Here is a 21,758-nt window from a genome sequence, read left to right as displayed (position 1 = left end):
ACAAATTTCTTAAAATAACCAATTTTTCAAGATCACGTGGGTGTCATGGGAAAATGGTGGGTGATGGAGAAAAACTTACTACATTTTTGAACGTGAAAATTTCTATTAGAATCAGGTATTCTAATTTCTGTGCCAAAATCTTGTTGATTATTGTCATCCAATGCTTCACTATAATATCTTGTGTGCACATTACTGATATGAATACCGTGTTTTACTCAATACTTATCACTAAGAAAAGATAATTTCAGTCATCCATCTAAAGAAAATTTTAAGATTTTTAGTTTCTACCACATTGTAATTTTTATTTTATGGTATATATTAAAGATCTTTAATTTTACTTTTAAGATTTTCTTTAACAATATCAATATTTCATACTAAATAGCAAATAATTCATAATGTTATAAATATCAAATACCATTATAGTGTTTTGTGCTAAAGTGGTAGGAGGGAGCAATATATCTTACGTTCAACGGATTCGGGAAACGTTAAAATTCCATCATGATGTTAAGTTTGTTCTTTATTTACAATGAATCAGGTACAATGTACAATAAAATATTAAATTAACTTAATACTTACCAGAATATGAAAATTGTTCCACTAGTGTACGTTATTTGATTGAAATGGAGGTTTTATGGCAATTTAATGATGCCAAATAAATTTATTTTGTCATCGTTCCACGCATAACTCAATAGAATTGTCGCGTTATTTTACGTAGAAAATAATTTATAATTTACTGTTACTAATAAAATGTACAACCTTAAATGAAATTGAAAAAAAAGCAAAGTATCTTAAGTGGTAACAAGGCTTAAGTATCTTTGACTGCGTCATAGGCTCAGTGGTAGAGCGTTCACCTCTGGTGCTTGGGGTCCCGGGTTCAATCCCAGCCCCCGCCAAGTGAACTTTGTGGTGGACAAACACCGTGTGCGTGGGTTTTCTCGGGGTTCTCCCGTTTCATCCCACTTTCTTCATTCCACAATTTCATTCATTACTCATCACCACCGTCTCCTTTAGTCTAACCGGCATAACCGTGGGACGTAAAACTCAAAGATTTCATTTTTAATTTTCTTTGACTGCGTAGGCAAAAGTTTCCACTCCGTTGTTCAAAGCAGTGATGATATAGAGGGTGTTTCAAAACAACACCAACAACGGTTGGGAGGTGATTCCTGACACCAAGATAAGACAAAAAGTATAGACCAACCTAGATGAACAAATGCTTTCTTTCGGAGTCATAGGCTGTCGAAAACATGAAAAAAGTAACTTTAAAGGTCTATAGCTCCAAAACTATGCGATCACTCGTAGTCGAGTCAAAACTTCACTTAGGGACTATGTGCCCTATCCAAATATCCATGTTTCAGAATCCTGCGGTATTTCCGCAACAATTTTCATAGAGGTAGTTGGTGAGTACTTCAAGTTATATGCCCATAGAAAAACTCCCTTTATAAAAATTGTTGCGTGAGTACCTCAGGATTCTGAGACATAAATTTTTGTATAAAGCACACATCAGTTCCTCAGTGAAGTCTTGACCCGACTACGGTAGGTCCCATAGTTTTGGAGCTATCGACCTTTAAAATTACTTTTTTCATGTTTTCGGCAGCCTATAACTCCGAAAGAAAGCATTTGTGCACTTAGGTTAGTTTATACTTTTTGTCTTATCTTGATGTCAGGAACCACCTCACAAGCGTTTTCGGTGTTGTTTTGAAACATCCTGTATAGGATGTATAATTGATGATAGTTAGTTTTGATATTTCAGAATTTTGTCATCGAGTGTTTCGTCACTGACCTTAAACTTGGTAAACCACCGCTGCATTGTCTGCGTTGTCACGACACCCTTACCAAAGGCCTGGCATATCTTCCGCCCCGCTGCAGCAGCGTTTGACCCCAGTTTTAACTCGTACAGCATGCATGTCCTTATGACGCTCTGTGGAGATCCCATGTTCACTCTGTCCTTACGCAAGTTCACGATGTAACTGAACTGCCACAACCAGGTAGTATATTGGATATACCCACACCAACAACTGACCTTCGTCTTATCTCTATTCGCATTCAACTCACGGTGTGGGGGCCAATTGAACAGAGACCTCCACAAAAAGCGACAGAACTTTCTTGGTTACTTTTATATAAGATGGAGGAAATAATTGCAATTTAAGTTTAAAGGCAACTAGGATCTAAGGTATGTGTCTATGAAGGAGTCTCTTCGGAAGAGGCTGATATGAAATGAAGCCTACGAGTAATTCATTAAGCACGAAATAAGATTATATTTTCTTTAAGAAAGCCTGGGAGGTAATCATCTCTAGTAGCCTGGAGAGTGCTCAATCAAGGAAGTGTATTAAGTTTTCGGAACGGCAATCAACGTAATCTATGAAGAATGAAGTACAATCTTTTCTGGTAAAAGGGATGTGATTACTAATGTTTCTTACTGCTCTTTAACATTTCTATTTTCCCCTTTCTTCTGTTTGATGAAGCGTGAGTGAAGTGTTATGGTGTATCTGTCTGATATATATAGTCTGTTTGACTCCTTACACCAAACGGATTGAAAGATAAGCATGAGTCGAAACTCGGTGAGAGCACTCGGTTGAAAAAGTGTACAAGCCAGCCATCCTGGGTGATATTTTCCTGGATTTTCCTCATTCCCACAAAACAAATGCCGGGATGGTACCTAACATACAGGTCCCAGGCCGCTTCCTTCCTTCCGTCTCCTCGGTTAGGGTAACATAACCATAGATGCTGAAAACCCAGAAATCAAATTCCTAATCGTAATCCTAATGAATCGAAACAGAAATCATAAATCGATACTGACGTAGGAAACGGCAGTGACATAGATTATCAAAATCAAAATAGATAAACAATATCTTGAAATTGTTTAGTTCGCATTTCACAGAGTAACTCATAGAAACTTGAGTTAATGAGACGTTTTCCAACTTTAGTGCTCAAGTAGAATATTTTCTGGCACCGCGCACGGGAAAAAACACATTTCCTTATTGTAGAAGATAAGGCCGATGTCAACAACCAAGACTGATAAAATAACACATAAAGTAGACTTAACGACACATAGATTGATCAATATACATTGCCAATAACTAGTTTATAAAATTCCGTAACGAAATGTGCTGTAATTGTACTCGTAATCCACGTTGCTGCACCATATAAAAGGAACCTGTTTCTTGTAACAGATATCGCAAATACATCACTAATGGTTTGTTTTAGACATTATACCCGTAAAACATTCATCATATAACTGGCTTTCCCTCTGTGATATTAAAAAGAGTTCAATATATCGGACGGTATTTGTTATGCATCGCTCATAATTTCCCATATCAATCATTTCTACTCTACAATGATCTCTGAAGTTTTCTATTTGTGAATTGAATGATTTGGTCTAACCCTGAAGGACACTCCGTATAAGTTGTTTTCTGTTATTAGTGAGTGTATCGAGGTAACTAACTAACTAACTAACTCTATGGCCTATGGAACCCGGAGGTTCAGTACCGCGTTCACAAAAGCTCTCCACTGACTTCTATCCTTAGCTAATTGGATCCAGTTTCTACTTTGTATTCCTATCTCTGCGAGATCCATCTTAATATTATCCTCCCATCTGCGCCTAGGTCTTCCTAATGGTCGTTTTCCTATGGGTCTATCAGTCAAGACTTTGAAAGCGTTTCTACTTTCTTCCATTCTAGCTACATGACCTAAGTATCGAGGTAACTCTGACCTTAATCACTCTCGTTTGTAGATTTTGATTACTTTTCTACCATAGATCATACGGGTTCTCATGTGGGAAGCCAGGGAATCCTACTTTGATTTGAATATACAGCTACACCTCTTATTAACGTACTTTTCAAGGACGTCCTTTATCGTAAGTGAATTAGACATGCCTTCAGTTCATACTTTCAGAGATAATGTTAACAATTTATGTTTGTACTCTGACTTACCGAAATCTGTAGCTTCCTAATGATGAGTGTTTTGATTCATGTTTATTAAGGTATCTTTAAAATCCTTTGAGTAAGGAATCACCCTACAAGTTTGTACCTGTTATTTTATAATATATAATAACATATATTAATCGTAGTTTTTGCTCAAAACATTAAACATAACGTATTTAAGTCAACACTATTTTCGTCTAATTTCATATCTTAATAAAAATTTACTAATCACTTTGCTCTTTACATCTTTTGATATACATGTTTTCTAACAAATATTGTTTCTGTATCATTCTAGGAATAATCCACTTTAATCATACAGGTATCATAATGGGTTGGGGCAAAACAAATGAGCGCGGCAGCACTTCTCGTTTGCCACTGGAAACTTATGTAAATACAATGTCCCCCATGGCATGCACTAAGACAAAATATGGAGATCATGTTAAGTACCCCAACGTATTCTGTGCTTCAGGAGAAAACAAAGATTCATGTCAAGTAAGTTTTATTATCAATACAAGAAACTGTCTTCGCTTTTCGTTAACTGTTGTAAGCGATTGAGGTAATAAATTGATTTATTAATTTGTTATTGTTTAATGGATATGTCAGCAGCAAGCTTATTTGTCCTCATTACGATAAGGCTAATGGCCGATACATGCTGTACATTAAGTATTCCAAATATAACTTCTAAAACGTCTAGCTCGTGTAAGTTTTACAAAATAAGAGATTAAAACTTTTAAAAAATCTTCAAAAATTAAAGCATAGGTCACAGAAAGGCTAAAAGGATAGAAAAGAAAATATGAAATATAGCTATAACAGAAAAATAATTGAAAAAGTAGCAATAATAGTAAAGAAAATATGAAATATATAACAGGGAAATTGTATCAATAATAATAAGATATAACAGGAAAAATCTAAAAACAGAAAACAAAGAACGCTAACTTTAAGACAGGAATAATATTATTAATTAAACTTCATCTGATATTTCGAGCATTCTACTAGAATATGTCGAATATTCAGTGGGATGAAACGGTCATTGCATTGCGGACGGTTAGTGCCACGTACTAAACAGGAATCTATGAGATGAGAGTATGATACGCAATCGAGTCAAGATATTTCCTCCCGGCTAATAATACATGGTGATGTTTGCCAATTGTCCAAAATAGGATGCACAGAATGGAGTTTAATTTTGTTTGTAAGGTTCCAATCCGCTTGTCAGTGAGAGCGCATTCGTTGGACGAAATACCCACGAAGATCTGAGCGCGGGAGAGAGTGCTCCAGAGCAACAGCTGTCATGCGGCGCTGTTGGCTGCTGTGTCAGCACGATCATTTATCCGAATGCCGATGTGCCCAGCACCCAGAACACAACGGTGATATCGTTCTGTTGTTGTAGCTGATGGCATCTCTCAAAAATGTCTTGTAATACGTTATTTTTGGAAAAGACATTTGTATACCTATAATAATGTTTTGTGACTCAGTGCAGATAAGAGCACGGCGCAGCAAAAGCTGAAGCACGTGATCTAGAGCAACTTAACTGCAGTTAATTCAGCAGTAAATATTGAACACAGGCAATGCAGACTAAGCTTCAAACTGTCCTTGTGCGTGACGAAAGCACAGCCAACAGAATTCTAATTTTTCGAATCGTCCGTATAAAACATACTGAAATTGGGGTACTATTCTAGCAACGTTCCTAACTCTTTCTTGAATTCCTGGCTTCTTGTGCGCTATTTAACATGTGATGACAATTGAAGATCAGGCCTTGGTGGAGTTAATGGCCAAGGTACAATAGCATAAACATGTAACAAAGAGATAAGCATGCATATCATAAACATGTGTATTCATAGCATAAACATACATACAAATACATCTGCAGTGAGATCCTCATAAGACGAATGTACCAAAGAAGCGCAGTCCGAAAACGTACTGCATACTGGTCGTTAATCGACCATAATGCAACAAAAAGGCAAGAGAGGTGGTCAGGAATATAACACAGGGGCTGTATAATTTCTGAGAAATCTCTCACAATGATAAGGGTGATGGTACTTTGTTTACTCCTGCATACCGGTATAAACGCTAACAACAGCATAGTATGGAAAGCACCAGTAGCTAGTCAAATGCCCAGATGAACAGTGTCAAGTTGTTTCAACAGAGAGGAACGAGTAGATGAGTAAGCAACACAACCGTAGTCTAACTTGGACCGAATTAGACTATGGTACAAACGTAACTGAACAATATAATAAACACCTTAAATGCGTTGGAAAAGTTCTCGAAGCAAATTCAGAGATTTGACACAATGAAGTATGCAAGGAAGGGGAGTCGAAGTTTTAACCCCCCCCCCCCCCGCCTTGAGCGAGATATCATGTAAAATTAAGCATTTAACATATTAAAATACGTATACAAATAACAGAAAATATATGAACTTGGGAGGTTGAACCTTCCCTTGAACTTTTGCGTGCGCTACTGCTTGGAGATAAGAGTACTTAAGATTAGGTGTGATGCCTACCTTAATTGGCAATCAAAACTCAATCCTCAAAGTTGTATTGTCTCAAGAAATAAGAGACGAGTGCTACCGAGGTATAAGTCAAGTTCCTTGGTGTCAAAAATGTATACACTAAGGCTTCTTTTTTAAGTAAACTGAAATTCTGACTCATTCGACCAACGAACAAGATAATTTAAAGTCAGTTAAAGCTCTTGAGTAAAACTGCAAAGACATGTGGAGCGGCAATAAATAACAAGATCACCAACATAAAGCACACCGGACATAGGAGCCTGGATCTGACAGAACACTGTTAACGATGACAGTAAACAGTGTGACATAGTTTACCTGTAGAAATCAGTCTGAAAAACTAGTCACCACACCCGTTTTGAGATAACGTTTTCCCGGGAAGTGCTTTATGAATTTTGCTATTTGGCCACGGAGACTCCAGTCATGTAACTGTTTTAAAATTCCGTTATACCAAGAAATCGTTAATTGTTATAAGCGGTGATAAAATATTAAACAATCACAAATAGCAAATACAAAAGAAATAATTATCACTTTGAAATGTTATTTTGATCATTCGAAAAGTAAATTCATTTTTCTCATTTAGTGGAAGAATCACGATTTGTAATGGAAGTTCTACATTTTTATATGTATGATGCAAGGACAAACTAAACGCTAAAATTGCAAAGGAAAAAGTAATGCATTCAGTGATAAGCAAAGTAAATTACAACTGTGAAATATTGAATGTATAAGTTACTAAAGGAGAAAGAATAATTGACAGTTCCGAAGTATTATCAATTCAAATTCGTAAACATGTCTTCTTGTATTTATCAAGGAAATCAGAATTTAGGAAATACTCGGGATCTTATCAGTACGCAGCACATTCACAGAAAATCCGCTCATTCTTCCTTAACAACGTGTATGTACTGAGAAGAAATATTTGAGAACCTTGCATTCTTAGAGCTTCCAGAATTTATCTTCTATATATACTGAACTCCAGTCACAGGTTCGAGTTTTGATAAAAGTATATCTGAAGAATTAGTTAGCAGAATCTAAGGTGTAACTTGCGTAGAGGTATACCCAAACTTTTTTTAACGGAATTTGAAAGATATTAATCCATAGAATAGAAATTCAAAGGGTGCCAGCTCCGCAGTGTTGGACATTTTGACATACGAGCCCTTTTCAATATGGCGCCCTGCGCATTAATGGCTTCTTTTTTGTAGATACAAATTTGCTTCTTAAATCAGCGAGACCTTCAGTAATGACTTTGAAATTTTGCATAGCAAATAACCTTTATCAAGGGAAATTTTGTACTATAGAACAAACATCATGTTTGCATTGTTTAACAGTGTTGCCAACACAAATTTATTACTAGTCTGAACATTTTTGTTCATATGAAAGGACAATTTTCATGAAAGTGTAATAAATATTTTTGAATGTTTTTTTGCAGTTCTTTAGGTATAGAACAAAATTAGATTTATGCCTTGGATTATTGTACGTTGACATACACCCTTCTGATATTAATTCAAAAAAGGAAACAAATGTTGCAATTTTACGTCTAAATATCTAGCAAACTACTCTATCTACTTTAATAAGTTTGAAACATTTATTTTTTATTGTTAAATAATTAAATAATCAAAAGACATTAACGCGAATAATGCTGTTGCAATTGGAGAAGCTCAGATGAAAAGTTTTGAGGAATCATGGCTAGAAGGTTTATAACAAGATGGATTGGCTTGAAATTTTAAATCAACCCTCGTATTTCCCCAGCGTCTATTCTTAGAAATATAACGCAATCAGCTAACAGTTGGAGGAGAACAATGCTTAAGAATTTGTCACCCAAAAGGTGCCTCACTTCTCCAGACAGTCTTGCTTCCTCCCGTCAGCCCATATTTGGAAGAAAAATTTTGCTACTCTCGTCCTAAACGCCCACGCACAAGTCCTCATGACGATGACAGACTTCTACGTGACAATGTGAAATTTATAAAGAATCGCCAGTTCCATAACTTATTGGAATAATCAGTGTTTTTAATGTGATTCCTATTAACTTATGAACCATTTATTATATGTTATTAGTAATATTATGAAGCAAAAACTTAATGTTTTCTACGAACTATATTTTAGTTTAGTTAGTGTATTCTTGCGCTGTGAACTGGCAACGGTGTGACGCGAAAAGAAGAGAGGAGAGCGTCGCCTCCTATCGAGTAAATTGGACGTATTCAAGATGTACTCAAAATAAGTTTAATTTTAAAACTTAAAACGAACATGAATAGTATTTGAATTTTATATGTATAAAATGCAATGTGAGAGCAGGAAGCAGTGATAAGTATGTAAATGATTTTCCAATAACAAAAGGAACATGTGTTAATAAGAATTGTTCTTACGCATTTCCCTCGCCAATACAGCGATTTTGTAGAAGAACCCTGTTGTATATCAAGGAAAGGGACATTCAACTCATCGCTTTCCAGCAATGAAAGTCGACCATTTAATAGTACACTAGTGAATTTTAACCCGTGTAGTTGCCGAAATCGTCGTGCGCGCTTACGCATCGGTTCGTATATCGCAGTGATTGGGCCATTTTTCGTTTAAGTGAAATCTTGTGTTTGTGTTCTCATATATTTGTAAATGTTTTATATTCATTGAACTGAAAAGTTAAATATAAGTGTTTCGCAAATATCTCTTTTTTCAATATGCAGTGAAAATAATAGTTAATAGTTTCAAAGTGTGTGATCCATACTGTCTCTTTCTCAGCAAATGGAGAATATTACCATCTAATAGTGTATATGGTTTAGAGTATAATTGAACAGGTAAGGTACTTCTAAGCAGTGGAGGTCAAACATTACTTTCGTCTCCAACTATCCGTCTGGTGTTAATCACGCATGGCTGTCCTACCTTGCACTCTTTTACAGGTATTGACCAGTGTATCTTGGAGCTGGCGCAACAGCGATGGTGGGTATACGGCTTATGCCTCTGATATGTATAACGCCCGAATCTTAGGACCGTGGAGGAGTGAAGATACTTGTTTATTGCCAGTCTCTCATGTCAATTTACTAATTTGTGCATTTGAGTGATGTTGTAAAGGAAGACTCATAAAAAGATCCAAGGTTCGAATCCCAATATTATTATTAGTTGGTCTTCTCGAACTGGAACAAACGAGTATCGAACCCCATTCCCCTTATATCTGGCTTTCCGTCACAGGGACCAATAGTGAACGAACTCGGCACCCTTATATCTGGCGCCCGAACAGGGACAGATGTTTTAGTGGGGAGAAAGCGAATTTTTGAACTTCACTGTTTTGTATTCAATGCCAGTGTAATGATTTTTGTGTTGTGCCTTGTAGTATAAGATTTTACAATGTCAACGCTTAGTGAAATGGAAACACTGCTCGAAGCGGTCGAAAAATTATCTGCAGACTTGGCTGCAACTAACCAAATATTAAAATCAAATCAAAAAGAGTTGACCGAACAATTTGAGAATTTAAGAGCAGATGTGGTTGAATTACGCGAAAAAATTCAAGGTAATTCTCAGGAGCTGTTAAATCAGCCAAACATTGCTGCACAAAAGCAGGTAGGTCCTAGTTTATGCATACAAGAATGCGAAACAATTACTGAAAAGGCAAATTATAAATTTAGCGAAAGAAAGAAACAGTTCCTTGCATTCTTTCATATGTAGTGTTATTTACATTTTTATATTTTTGTGTTCGTTTTAGAATATATAATTCATAAATCCACGTACAAAATGCTAGCGCTGAATTTAATGAATGTAAGAGCACAGATAGAGTTAGAGTACGCTAACGCAATAAATGAATATAAATATAGTACTGTTCCATTTTGCTTAGAAGAGTTTCAAAATGTTTTAGGCCTCAATATAGAAACTCATAGATTCAGTAGAGCAGCGAAAATTGCTATTTGTGAATCTGTATTTAATTTTAATTTTGAATATAGGAAAAATGCAGAAAAGGAGATCAATCTCCGCGTACGTGGTATCAGGAAATTAATTCAGTACGAGAAACTGAAAGAGAAGTGTGCTCGCGGCAAGTATATAGATTTCAATTATGTAGCTAGAAAGTTGAAACTTCAATGTGATGACGTTAATGTCAAGAATAAAGTTATTGAAATAATAGTTCAACGGCTACAAAAAAAGTATTCTGATGTTAGTTCTGTTAGCGATCATGATAGTACGTTTAATGGAGAGGAGAAAGAATTATTTTCAAGTAATGTTGAAAATTCTCCTGAAATTGTTGTTAGTAGTATCAAATCTATCCTCAAAAAACGTAGCAAGGATGTCAGTTTACATACTATGTCAGGTAATGTGGGTCAGACCAAAAAGGAAAACAGAATTCCTAAAAAGGTTAGATTTACTGATGAATTTAATGTTGACCCGTTAGCACATGTTCGCCATAGTTATTCTTCTGAGGTTAAAACTAAAAGTTGTAAGAGAAAATTGGAAAATGTTGCCGATGATATTGATTCCTATCCAAATCTTGTTAAAAAAGGTAGGATATCTGAAGTCCAAGAGTCGCATTTTGTTCAAATTAATGAAAGTGAAAATGTTAGGTGGAATGAGTTGTTTCAGTTGTTGGATAATAATTCTGTACAATTACAAAGCATTATAACTCAGCTGGAAAATGTATCTGTTCTACAGAGTAATGATGTCTTTATTCAGGGAAATGAAGTAAGTAATGAAAATGTCAGTGTAAATGTAAACACCGTGCAGGTTGACTTCATGGAGGCTACCTCCAATAGTAGTACGAGCGTGGTTAACGTAACCACCACTAGGGAAATAAAAAGTGATACTGTTGTAGTATTTTTAGACGAGATTAAAGTCTGCACTTGTCCCTTATGTGAAAGGAAGTGGGTGGATCAGCTGTTTCCCCCGTCCGGCTCAATGCTACTTGTTCATAGAAGATGTTTGTCTATAAGTCCTGTAATTTTTGTCGTGTATACACGGCATGTTACAAGGTATCCCAGAGTAAGATTCATTAGGCAACCAGTTCAAAATAATGAGTTGCGTTATTTTTCCAGTAGTAATATATCTTTAGTGTTGCTGGAAGGTACAGTATGTACACTCGTAATTGTATGTTGTAGTAAAAATCAAACCATTCCACGTTCGACTGGCATACATCATGCAACTAGTAAATCTATGAAATTTAGGTTCAGAAAAGGTAAGGAAAAGTGTAGGGGAGAGGGGGGTACATTTGAACATCTGTTTTCGAATATTCGTTTTTGCTTCCAAACACCCAGTAAATTTCCTTATAGAACTGTAACAAAAGCTAAATATAATATACATTATATTTGCCATAAAATAGAGTACTTTGTTTGATCTTGTCATTCTGTGCAAGGGCGCAGGGGGTGTCGTTCAAATGTACCCCCTTGGGGGGTAGATTTAAACAAGCATGGGGTAGATTTGAACATACGTGGGGCAGTTTTGAACATACCATTATTTTACTACAATAATCGTTATTTTCAGGATGAATTCGTTTACGAACAACAAGGCTAATGTAACAAAGCAGCATTAACAGTTTAAGGCACAAGAATTAACCAATCGCGTATGGCAAGGAAATAATAATAATAGTAATAATTGCTGAAACATATATGCAGGCCCGTATTTGTATATTGTGCGCCTCTGTGCTCTAAATAATTTGCCTTCCCTTCGGAAACACATCTGAATTGAGTTGAATTCATAGTTTTTGGGGTCACTGAGATGAATAGTGACAGTTATAATCCAATTCAACTTCAAGGTTATACTCAACTCCCAAGTGAGGCGGACGAGAGTTTAAAAGTAATCGAAAATGACAGACAAGAATTAGAAAGTCCACACACAATATCAGCAGTTGGTACTGAACATTTGTCTTCATTGTCTGAGAACACAAACATGTTGCTGGTACTTATAACTTTCAGAAAAGCATAGGTAGAACAATGTTCAAATGTGCCCCCTAATTTTTGTTCAAAGCTGCCCCAACCGGCATGATCAAGCAGAATTTGATAATACCCAGATAGTACAAGCTATTGTGAAATACAAAGGGCAACATTGGATAAGTAAATTAATGTACTTGCTTCTGCAATGAATGGCAGATAATATCAAAACACAGGCTTCTGTCAAAAATCTTACAAAACTTCACAAAAATTCCAACTTTTCACCCCACAAATGTAACAAAGTACTGCTGTTCATCAACATTTACATTAAAATTGCAGATAACAGTTGACCCTCATGCAACGCAGTTTTACCAAACTAAAAATTTTGAAACCATCAGATATGCTATTATTTCTAGCCTGTTATCTTAAATGTTCAAAGGTACCCCCCTCTCCCCTATTGAACTAAGTCAGAACGTTCAGATTGATTATCCACCAACCAACACTTTGTACTCAACTCGAAATGTTACTAAGAAATTTAGAAACAGAAATTTTTGCTTGGAAAGCAAAAAGGCTAAGCAACGGTTTTTCCACCGTGCGAAAATGAAAAATAACCTAAAAACTTGCAAAGATGTTCGTAAATTAAGTAAGGTATTACGCCTACGTAGAAAGCGTAAATTCTTCGTCGCCAACATTTGCAATGACACTCAATGCATAAATGTCCCGAGTGTACAAACCATCCGTAAGGTAATTGCTAATTCTCATAGTAAGGTAGTACATAAATCTACTGCTTACAGAATGTTGCGTTTTTGCACAAACAAAATCCAATGGATGCCTACTATGGAAGTTAAACTCAAAATTCTTGAATGCCTGAGAATTTTAATTTACGATGTTGTACTAAATCCAATACGAAAAGGAATTGGGTAAACGACAGTAACACATAGCCGGATTGTCCATTTTCCATATTTTGACCTCGCAATGAGAAATAAATTCTGGTTACATTGCAGAAAATTTTGTACAACATTTCTTTCGTTGTTAGTAATTATTTTTCATGCTATAAATATTTTTCAACACTGTTAGTGTTTTACAAAATTCTGAATGTTTAGATAAAAGCAATAATATTTTATCGCACATATCACGTTAATGGTTATAGCCAACAGATTCAGGAATAATTTTGAATATTAATTTTTTTTTCGCTTCATATATTGTTGCACCTCATAAGATATTGAAAGTGTTGGATTAGAGATACCATTAAAAAAATTTGATATTTCAAATATATGTGATACGAAATTACTTGTAATAGTATATTTTTTCGTTAATGCTTCACAACGAAATTTAATTTTTCGAATCAGAAAATATAGTGTTTCTTTTCGAAGTGCAAGAGTGAATTTGCGCAGTGAAAATTTTCAAATATAGTGAATGGAAATAAATTTAAATTGTGAAGATGTGGAAAATCTATACAGAATATTCCATCACAGTGTTGCAATTTTACAAAATTAAAAATGTTTTGAATCACAAATTTAAACATTTTGGTGAGAAACCGTTCGGTAATAAACCTAAATAAGCACATTTTAAATTAATGAGTTAAATTTCTCAATTTTAAATAACAACCATGCATTAATTAATAGTAACGTATACTTACGATGTGTTATGTCAAGTTATCTGTTTTAATCAATCAGTATGCCTCTGGGATTACTAAACAGCTGAGGATACTTGAAGTTTAGTGTGGTAAGTTACGGTAGTTACCTGTACCCACCTTCATGGCGCGTTGTTTAGTTGAAAAGAATATACAATGAGACATCTTACTATAAATGAGTACCAAATAAGTTGTGTACATGCTAATTGTTAGCAACTATTGTTGCATTCACTTTGTATTAATCTTTTCGTTGAATACGAAAACATTTCAAGTAGTACTTGAAGACATTGAAGCAAAGGTCCCTCCAATATTATGGGTTATTCATATTATGTAATGCCCGGAGTAGGCAATTTTCTTATTAGTCCCCTCTATATTATTTTTAAATTTTAACCAAATATTCTATTTTTTCACTTTGCTTCGGGGATGGAAAGATATTAACTAATAATTGGGGTAGGGTCTTCTTAACTTAATGCAGACAGTATATTTTTATATACTTCGAGCGTGACGAACTCGCATATGCCTAGTTTATTTCATTTCATAGTAAATGAAATATTTTTAGTGTTATATTTACATATGTCTTTTAACATGTAATCTTAATAAAATGCATCAATTGTGTGCATTATATCATACGTTTCAGTTATGTTGAATTATTTTGAATATTCTTGATAAATATTTTGTGTTAACATGTCAATGAAAGTACATTTTTGAATTTTATGAGTAATATTGATGTTTCAAATATAATAAATTTTTATGCGTTTAGCCGTAAGGAATATTTTATTTTCATGAAAAATAAAATCATGATATGTCGAATTACTTAGTGATATATGCTATTTTTAAGTGATATCGTGTGTTTTATCTTAGAATTAAGAAGTATTATTGCAGAATCTTAAATCAATTTTACTATTTTAAATTTATTGGTATATATTTAGTTTGTATTGTTGTGTATTTTCTAATATGGCATTGAATACTATATCTTATTGAATACGATACCTTACCAAACTTAACACGTTATTAAATATAAAACTTTATTGAATATTGTATTGCATTGAATATATTGATGTTTGTATAACTTGGTTTGAATTTTGAAAAACATTATGAAGTACAATGTTGAATAGTATTTTGAATTACAAATAACTATTGATTTATATTCAAACATTGAAATTATATTTGTGTTTACATTTTAAGGAATGAGTAAAATAAATGGAATATATAAACCAATAATAAAAATAAAAGGACTTGAAAGACATTTACGAAATGGCCCTCGCGTTATCGTAAATGGCCCTCGCGTTCATTATTCTTTGAATTTCGCGATCATGTGCGTCCGAGTGAAGCTACAAACTGTTATTCTTCAGTGTGAACGAACTTAAAATGACATTAGCCCTCTATGGACTAATGGAGTGCTGTGATTGCTGTTATGTTGCAGTGTGATTATGAAGACTTGGATTCCAGGGTTCTTGCCCACTTCTGTGATACCTTCAGTGGACATTCCGTTCGGCGCCATCTATAATAAGATGGATTGGCTTGAAATTTTAAATCAACCCTCGTATTTCCCCAGCGTCTATTCTTAGAAATATAACGCAATCAGCTAACAGTTGGAGGAGAACAATGCTTAAGAATTTGTCACCCAAAAGGTGCCTCACTTCTCCAGACAGTCTTGCTTCCTCCCGTCAGCCCATATTTGGAAGAAAAATTTTGCTACTCTCGTCCTAAACGCCCACGCACAAGTCCTCATGACGATGACAGACTTCTACGTGACAATGTGAAATTTATAAAGAATCGCCAGTTCCATAACTTATTGGAATAATCAGTGTTTTTAATGTGATTCCTATTAACTTATGAACCATTTATTATATGTTATTAGTAATATTATGAAGCAAAAACTTAATGTTTTCTACGAACTATATTTTAGTTTAGTTAGTGTATTCTTGCGCTGTGAACTGGCAACGGTGTGACGCGAAAAGAAGAGAGGAGAGCGTCGCCTCCTATCGAGTAAATTGGACGTATTCAAGATGTGCTCAAAATAAGTTTAATTTTAAAACTTAAAACGAACATGAATAGTATTTGAATTTTATATGTATAAAATGCAATGTGAGAGCAGGAAGCAGTGATAAGTATGTAAATGATTTTCCAATAACAAAAGGAACATGTGTTAATAAGAATTGTTCTTACGCATTTCCCACGCCAAATACAGCGATTTTGTAGAAGAACCCTGTTGTATGTCAAGGAAAGGGACATTCAACTCATCGCTTTCCAGCAATGAAAGTCGACCATTTAATAGTACACTAGTGAATTTTAACCCGTGTAGTTGCCGAAATCGTCGTGCGCGCTTACGCATCGGTTCGTATATCGCAGTGATTGGGCCATTTTTCGTTTAAGTGAAATCTTGTGTTTGTGTTCTCATATATTTGTAAATGTTTTATATTCATTGAACTGAAAAGTTAAATATAAGTGTTTCGCAAATATCTCTTTTTTCAATATGCAGTGAAAATAATAGTTAATAGTTTCAAAGTGTGTGATCCATATTGTCTCTTTCTCAGCAAATGGAGAATATTACCATCTAATAGTGTATATGGTTTAGAGTATAATTGAACAGGTAAGGTACTTCTAAGCAGTGGAAGTCAAACATTACTTTCGTCTCCAACTATCCGTCTGGTGTTAATCACGCATGGCTGTCCTACCTTGCACTCTTTTACAGGTATTGACCAGTGTATCTTGGAGCTGACGCAACAGCGATGGTGGGTATACGGCTTATGCCTCTGATATGTATAACGCCCAAATCTTAGGACCGTGGAGGAGTGAAGATACTTGTTTATTGCCAGTCTCTTATGTCAATTTACTAATTTGTGCATTTGAGTGATGTTGTAAAGGAAGACTCATAAAAAGATCCAAGGTTCGGATCCCAATATTATTATTAGTTGGTCTTCTCGAACTGGAACAAACGAGTATCGAACCCCATTCCCCTTATATCTGGCTTTCCGTCACAGGGACCAATAGTGAACGAACCCGGCACCCTTATAGGTTTCCACAATAGGATAGAAAGAAGAGTAGTTACTATGGCTAAGTTGAGGAAAAATGATAAAGTTTCAAGGGAGCGTATAGTCGATTCTAATTTTGTGTACACCCGAGTAATCGGCATATTGATAAATCGAGACTTCGGTATCATAAGATTATATCAGCACGAGCCACCTGTCCCAATCACTTTATTTAAAGACAATGGAGAGATGAGAAGTATTAGCAAGTCAAAGATGAAAACCATTATGGCTGTAGAACATTCACAAAGATTTTACACTGTAGTGGATGAAGTATTCATTGATGGTTGTGCTATATTGTGGATAGTTGCATAGCCAGCAAATGGAACAATTAGAATTATATTGTTAAATTTCCTGAGTATCTGCGAAGCATCTTAGGCACTCAAGAGTTTGTCTCATATTTGATCGATATGTCGAAGACAGCATTAAAGTATGACGAAGACCAAAAGAGCGTCAGAGAAAGGGTCCAGATAGTATCGCCTCTATTTGATGGCACAACTCCCATCACAACATGTTGTTTTGCAAGTGTACGAAAATAAAGCTCAACTCAGAGACATAATATGCAAATATGTAGCACAGTGGTCATTCTCTGAGAAGAACTTGCAAACGCTCACAATAATTGGTCACCATGCAGTGCCTCTTGAAATTAAGAACAATGTTGTGATGGAACGAACTGACCTCAGACCAGAATATGAAGAAGCTGATCTACTAATTGTTCAGTGTTGTAAAGAGAGTACTAGAGTGCAACTACGAAAACTTAAAAGTGATTTGTGATGATACAGATGTATTTTTTAATACTTCTTCACTTTTATAATATTTATAGTTTGAAAGCAAATGTTGTTATGGATTCGACAAGACCAAACATGATGGTAATAGACATAGGAGCAACACTTATGAAACATAAGGACATAGTTGACCAACTCAGGATGTGATAGTGTAGAAAACATTTACGGAATTGGTAAAGGTAAAATAGTCAAGAAGCTCCAAGAAGACAAAGAGTTACTCGTTTTAGGATTTCTAGATGTTAATATTGTAAGGATCCCCACATTACAACAAAAACACATGTATCGTTACCGTAATTTACAAAAGCAGACGATACACTAATAAGGAAGACACGAAGGAAACCGAAAGGAGACGGGCCACACGAAAGGATCCGAAGGAGGACGAGCCACCCGAGGAGGACACATAGAAGAGGGATCATGGAAGGACCTGGCATCAGTCGACCAACTGATCGCAACCTATCCTAAACCCTGGAGGCTCCTATGAAGGTAAGGGATTCACCTTAGACAGTACCGTACCTCATGAAGGCTGCTATGAAGCTAAGGGGTTAACCGTACAACCTGCAAACGTTGGTTATTATAGAGATACTTTGTTATAAGAACTTCTGTAAAAACAAAAGTATGATTTTATAATAAAATTGGTGAAGGGATAAATCTCGGTACATCGTTGACTCTACCAGTAAAAACGTTTCAATATGGATTCTGTTATTAGTGAGGCAACACGGTTTATAGGGACATGCTATGTAAACGAATCTTTTGATACAATGACAAACGTAAGATTTCACTTTTGGCGTACTGTTACCGGAAAACATAAAGCAGTACTTGCTCCACCTCTTAAAACATTGCCACCAATAACTGAAGCTTTTGCAGAACATGGGAAACGAGCACACCTTCAATGTGCAATATGGAGATCTGCAATTGAACCAACTGGTCCTACTCTTGACCCTTTACAATATGGATGATGTTACGATAGCTCAACAAAGGCTCTCATAACTGCAAAGGTGCCTACAGGAATATAAATTGCTCTGCCACAAGTTCTATAAATAATTAAGTACGGGTGTGGAAAATGCCCTGTGTGCTCATACAAGTGTAAATGCGCATCTTCTAACCTAAGTTGTACTCTTTTTTGTGGCTGTCTTGGTGTAGGAAACTGTCAAAATCCTACAACGCGACTCAAGAACTTAGCAGCTGAAGAACCAGACGAAGATAAACCCGACGACGAAGACGCTGACGATGAATGACTAAATACCCAATACAGTAGCAATCAGCTTATCAGTTTGCGAAATTTCAACACAGCTGAAGCAGAGTTGATTCGAAAATAACTCATTTTATAAACACCATTTTATAAAGATTAATTTTCTTTTCTTTGTTTTACTCAGACTCTAAATATTAATATAGTGGAGTATTACTGTATGAAGACGTTTCTATATTTCTTGAAAAACAAGTTGACAATGAAAGCACTGTTTTTCATTATGTGCGAGGGGAGACTCAAAAGAAACCGGATTGAAAGAGCGCTGCCGTTCCTAGGCATAGTAGAGTTGAGTGGATTTTGAGTTTAACGTCCCGTTCAGCAGCGAGGCTATATGAGACGTGAACCTACTGATTAACGTGGAATCCGAACCACATGAGTAGGCATAGTAGAGAGTTCTCCTGCTAGGTGGGTCTAGTAGAGACCTTCCCAGATCAGTTGGCCAAGTGGCGTCTGCGTAGGAGGTTAACGTTTGATCGTATTATTGTTTTTCTCAACTGTTCTCGTTTGCCGCCTGCGAAATCGTTATGGCAGATTCAAAGGAACAAGGAGTGTGTTTGCTTCCTACTTGGGAAATCGGAAACGAAAACTTACCAAATGCTTCAACAGGCTTTCAAGAAGGATACTATGAACCGCACACAATTTTTTGAGTGGTTTGGGCGCTTTAAGTGTGGTGAGATGAGTGTTGAAGATCATGCTCGTTCTGGGTGCTCTTCATCATTTCGAAACGACGAAAACATCGAACAAATCTGCCCCAAATAAGGATCGTCGTTTCATGATCGACGATATTTCAAAACAGGCAAGAGTGAGTTGGAGCTCGTGCCAGCGTGAGGTTTTGCAAATGAGACATGCTGCCGCTAAGTTTGTTTCTAGCCTGCTCACAGGATCAAATCATTCGTCTGAATTTGAGCCAGGACTTGAAAAATCAGATTGAAACTGATCCAAACTTTTTGACCAACATGATGACATTTTCCGAGAATTAAACAAAATCTAAAAGGATGGTGTAGAGGTGCAGAGGCTGTAAAAAGAACTTCGCAGAGCGCATTGGACGATATAAAAGTTCCAGAGGTGCTTCAAACAGTGGGAAAGAAGATGGGAGAAATGAATCGCATTTAATGGAGAGTACTTTGAAGGAGACTGAAAGAATTTTGTAAAAAATGTAATAAATTATTTTTTAGAACGAAAGTTCGGTTTCTTTTGGGTCCTCCCTCGTAAGTATTAACAAAATAGCACTAAATTCCAGTAATTCTACAAATAGGTTTTATATTGATATTAATATTGAATATATCTTAAGGACTAGATCATCAATGAGAATGCACTGTCTGTTTTATAAATAAGGTTAACTTTTCTTCAGCTTCCTTCCTATTTAAGATAAAATTAGGAAGTAGCAGTGTTGCTGTTACTCACTCTAACTGACGAAGGCTACTCTATAGACTAAATATATTTAACTGACGAAAAATCAATATATTTTACGAAAAGGATAGAGCTTTCTTATTGGTAAAGTAGCTCTTAATTTATACTCAAAATTAATATTGAATTCAGTTTATAGGTAATAATTCGTATGTGAACGTTACTTAAAAAAGGCAGAGCAGCCGCAAAACTTAACTGGACTGAGTGATACTCTACATATTTTGATTTTTGTGTCAGAAATAAACCAAATGTACTTGGCAATTTTAACAATATCCTATTTAGCATGTACACCTTGTCTCAAAAAGGTTGAGCGCATTCTTTATTGGTGTTTTGAGGCAAAAATTTTCAAAGTCCAGCTTCGGGTATCTTCGGGAAAAAGTAAGCCAGGTTCGAACCTCCAAGCCAGCCTTTGCAAAAGGGTAAAAGTTTGCAGATGTGTTTTTCTTCTTTTAAATATAATAAGACTTGTTACCAAGTGTTTAAAAAAGCAACATTGATTGAAATACTAAATGATACAATATTTCGAAACGTTTTTATTAATGTGAGCACATGCTTGTTTGTCATTTAGCTCTCTATACGTAATGGAACATTTAAATACGTTAAAGAATCTTTCCATATGTAAAAGAATGCTCAAAATGAAGAAATAGAACATAATTATCGCCTGAGTACTAAAATAAAACTCAAAGTAGAGCAGAAACTGCGTTTGTAATGGATATGAATGTCATAATTATCATGAGATCCGTTATACATCGCTAGAAGCTTAGTTCTAGAAGTCCTTGTGTTAGCTCATTGGTAAGCTGTCGGCTTTCAAATCATACGGTTGAGAGTTCGATTCTCGTCTGGGCCAATACTTTTTTTTAAAATTATATTTTCCGCAATGCATGAAAAATTATATAAAATAATTACATTAAAATACACAAGTTGTTTATATATAACATAATAATTGCAGAACATAGTAAGTATTATGTTTAAAATATAACATCTGAGATAATTTTCACAGTAGGTCGGTATTATATATGATAATGTTAAATACAAGTTAGGAAAATCGTTTAATAGCAATAAATAAGTTATGTAGTGTATTTATTTGCAGCTATTTGTCATACAGATTTAACTTCTCAATATTCTCATTACAGTATGTTATTTATATTCGTGAAATACAGTATATTCCTACGGATATAGAAAGTGTATAAACAGAGTATCCAAAGTCGTATCCTGCTTCAAGACACAACTTTTCCCGATCCCCTTAACGTCACGGGAAGAAACACAAATTCTCTTTAGAACGGAATGTCGTTACTTAGAGTCTCATTCGAATACGTTGAATATGCTTTTGTGTATTCATCTCTCTCTCTCTCTCTCTCTCTCTCTCTCTCTCTCTTTCGCTTTGTTTTTGTGTGTGTGTGTGTTGCG

The 21,758-nt window shown here is 35.4% G+C and overlaps 1 protein-coding gene across 1 annotated transcript in view; it reads left to right on the top strand.

The window, feature by feature from the left end:
• LOC145685392 (venom serine protease 34-like) overlaps nt 1-21,758 on the top strand; it is a 109,425-nt gene that overhangs the window by 60,467 nt on the left and 27,200 nt on the right. The window contains exon 5 of the mRNA XM_081757786.1: nt 4,216-4,412. Coding sequence (XP_081613912.1) covers nt 4,216-4,412 — 197 coding nt within the window. The remainder of the gene's footprint in view (nt 1-4,215; nt 4,413-21,758) is intronic.

The sequence above is a fragment of the Thermobia domestica genome, chromosome 5, assembly GCF_964235325.1.
Source record: "Thermobia domestica chromosome 5, izTheDome1.hap1.1, whole genome shotgun sequence".
Taxonomy (NCBI): domain Eukaryota; kingdom Metazoa; phylum Arthropoda; class Insecta; order Zygentoma; family Lepismatidae; genus Thermobia; species Thermobia domestica.
The sequence above is the reverse complement of the archived record's forward strand: the minus strand, read 5'-3'. Positions and strand labels throughout refer to the sequence as shown.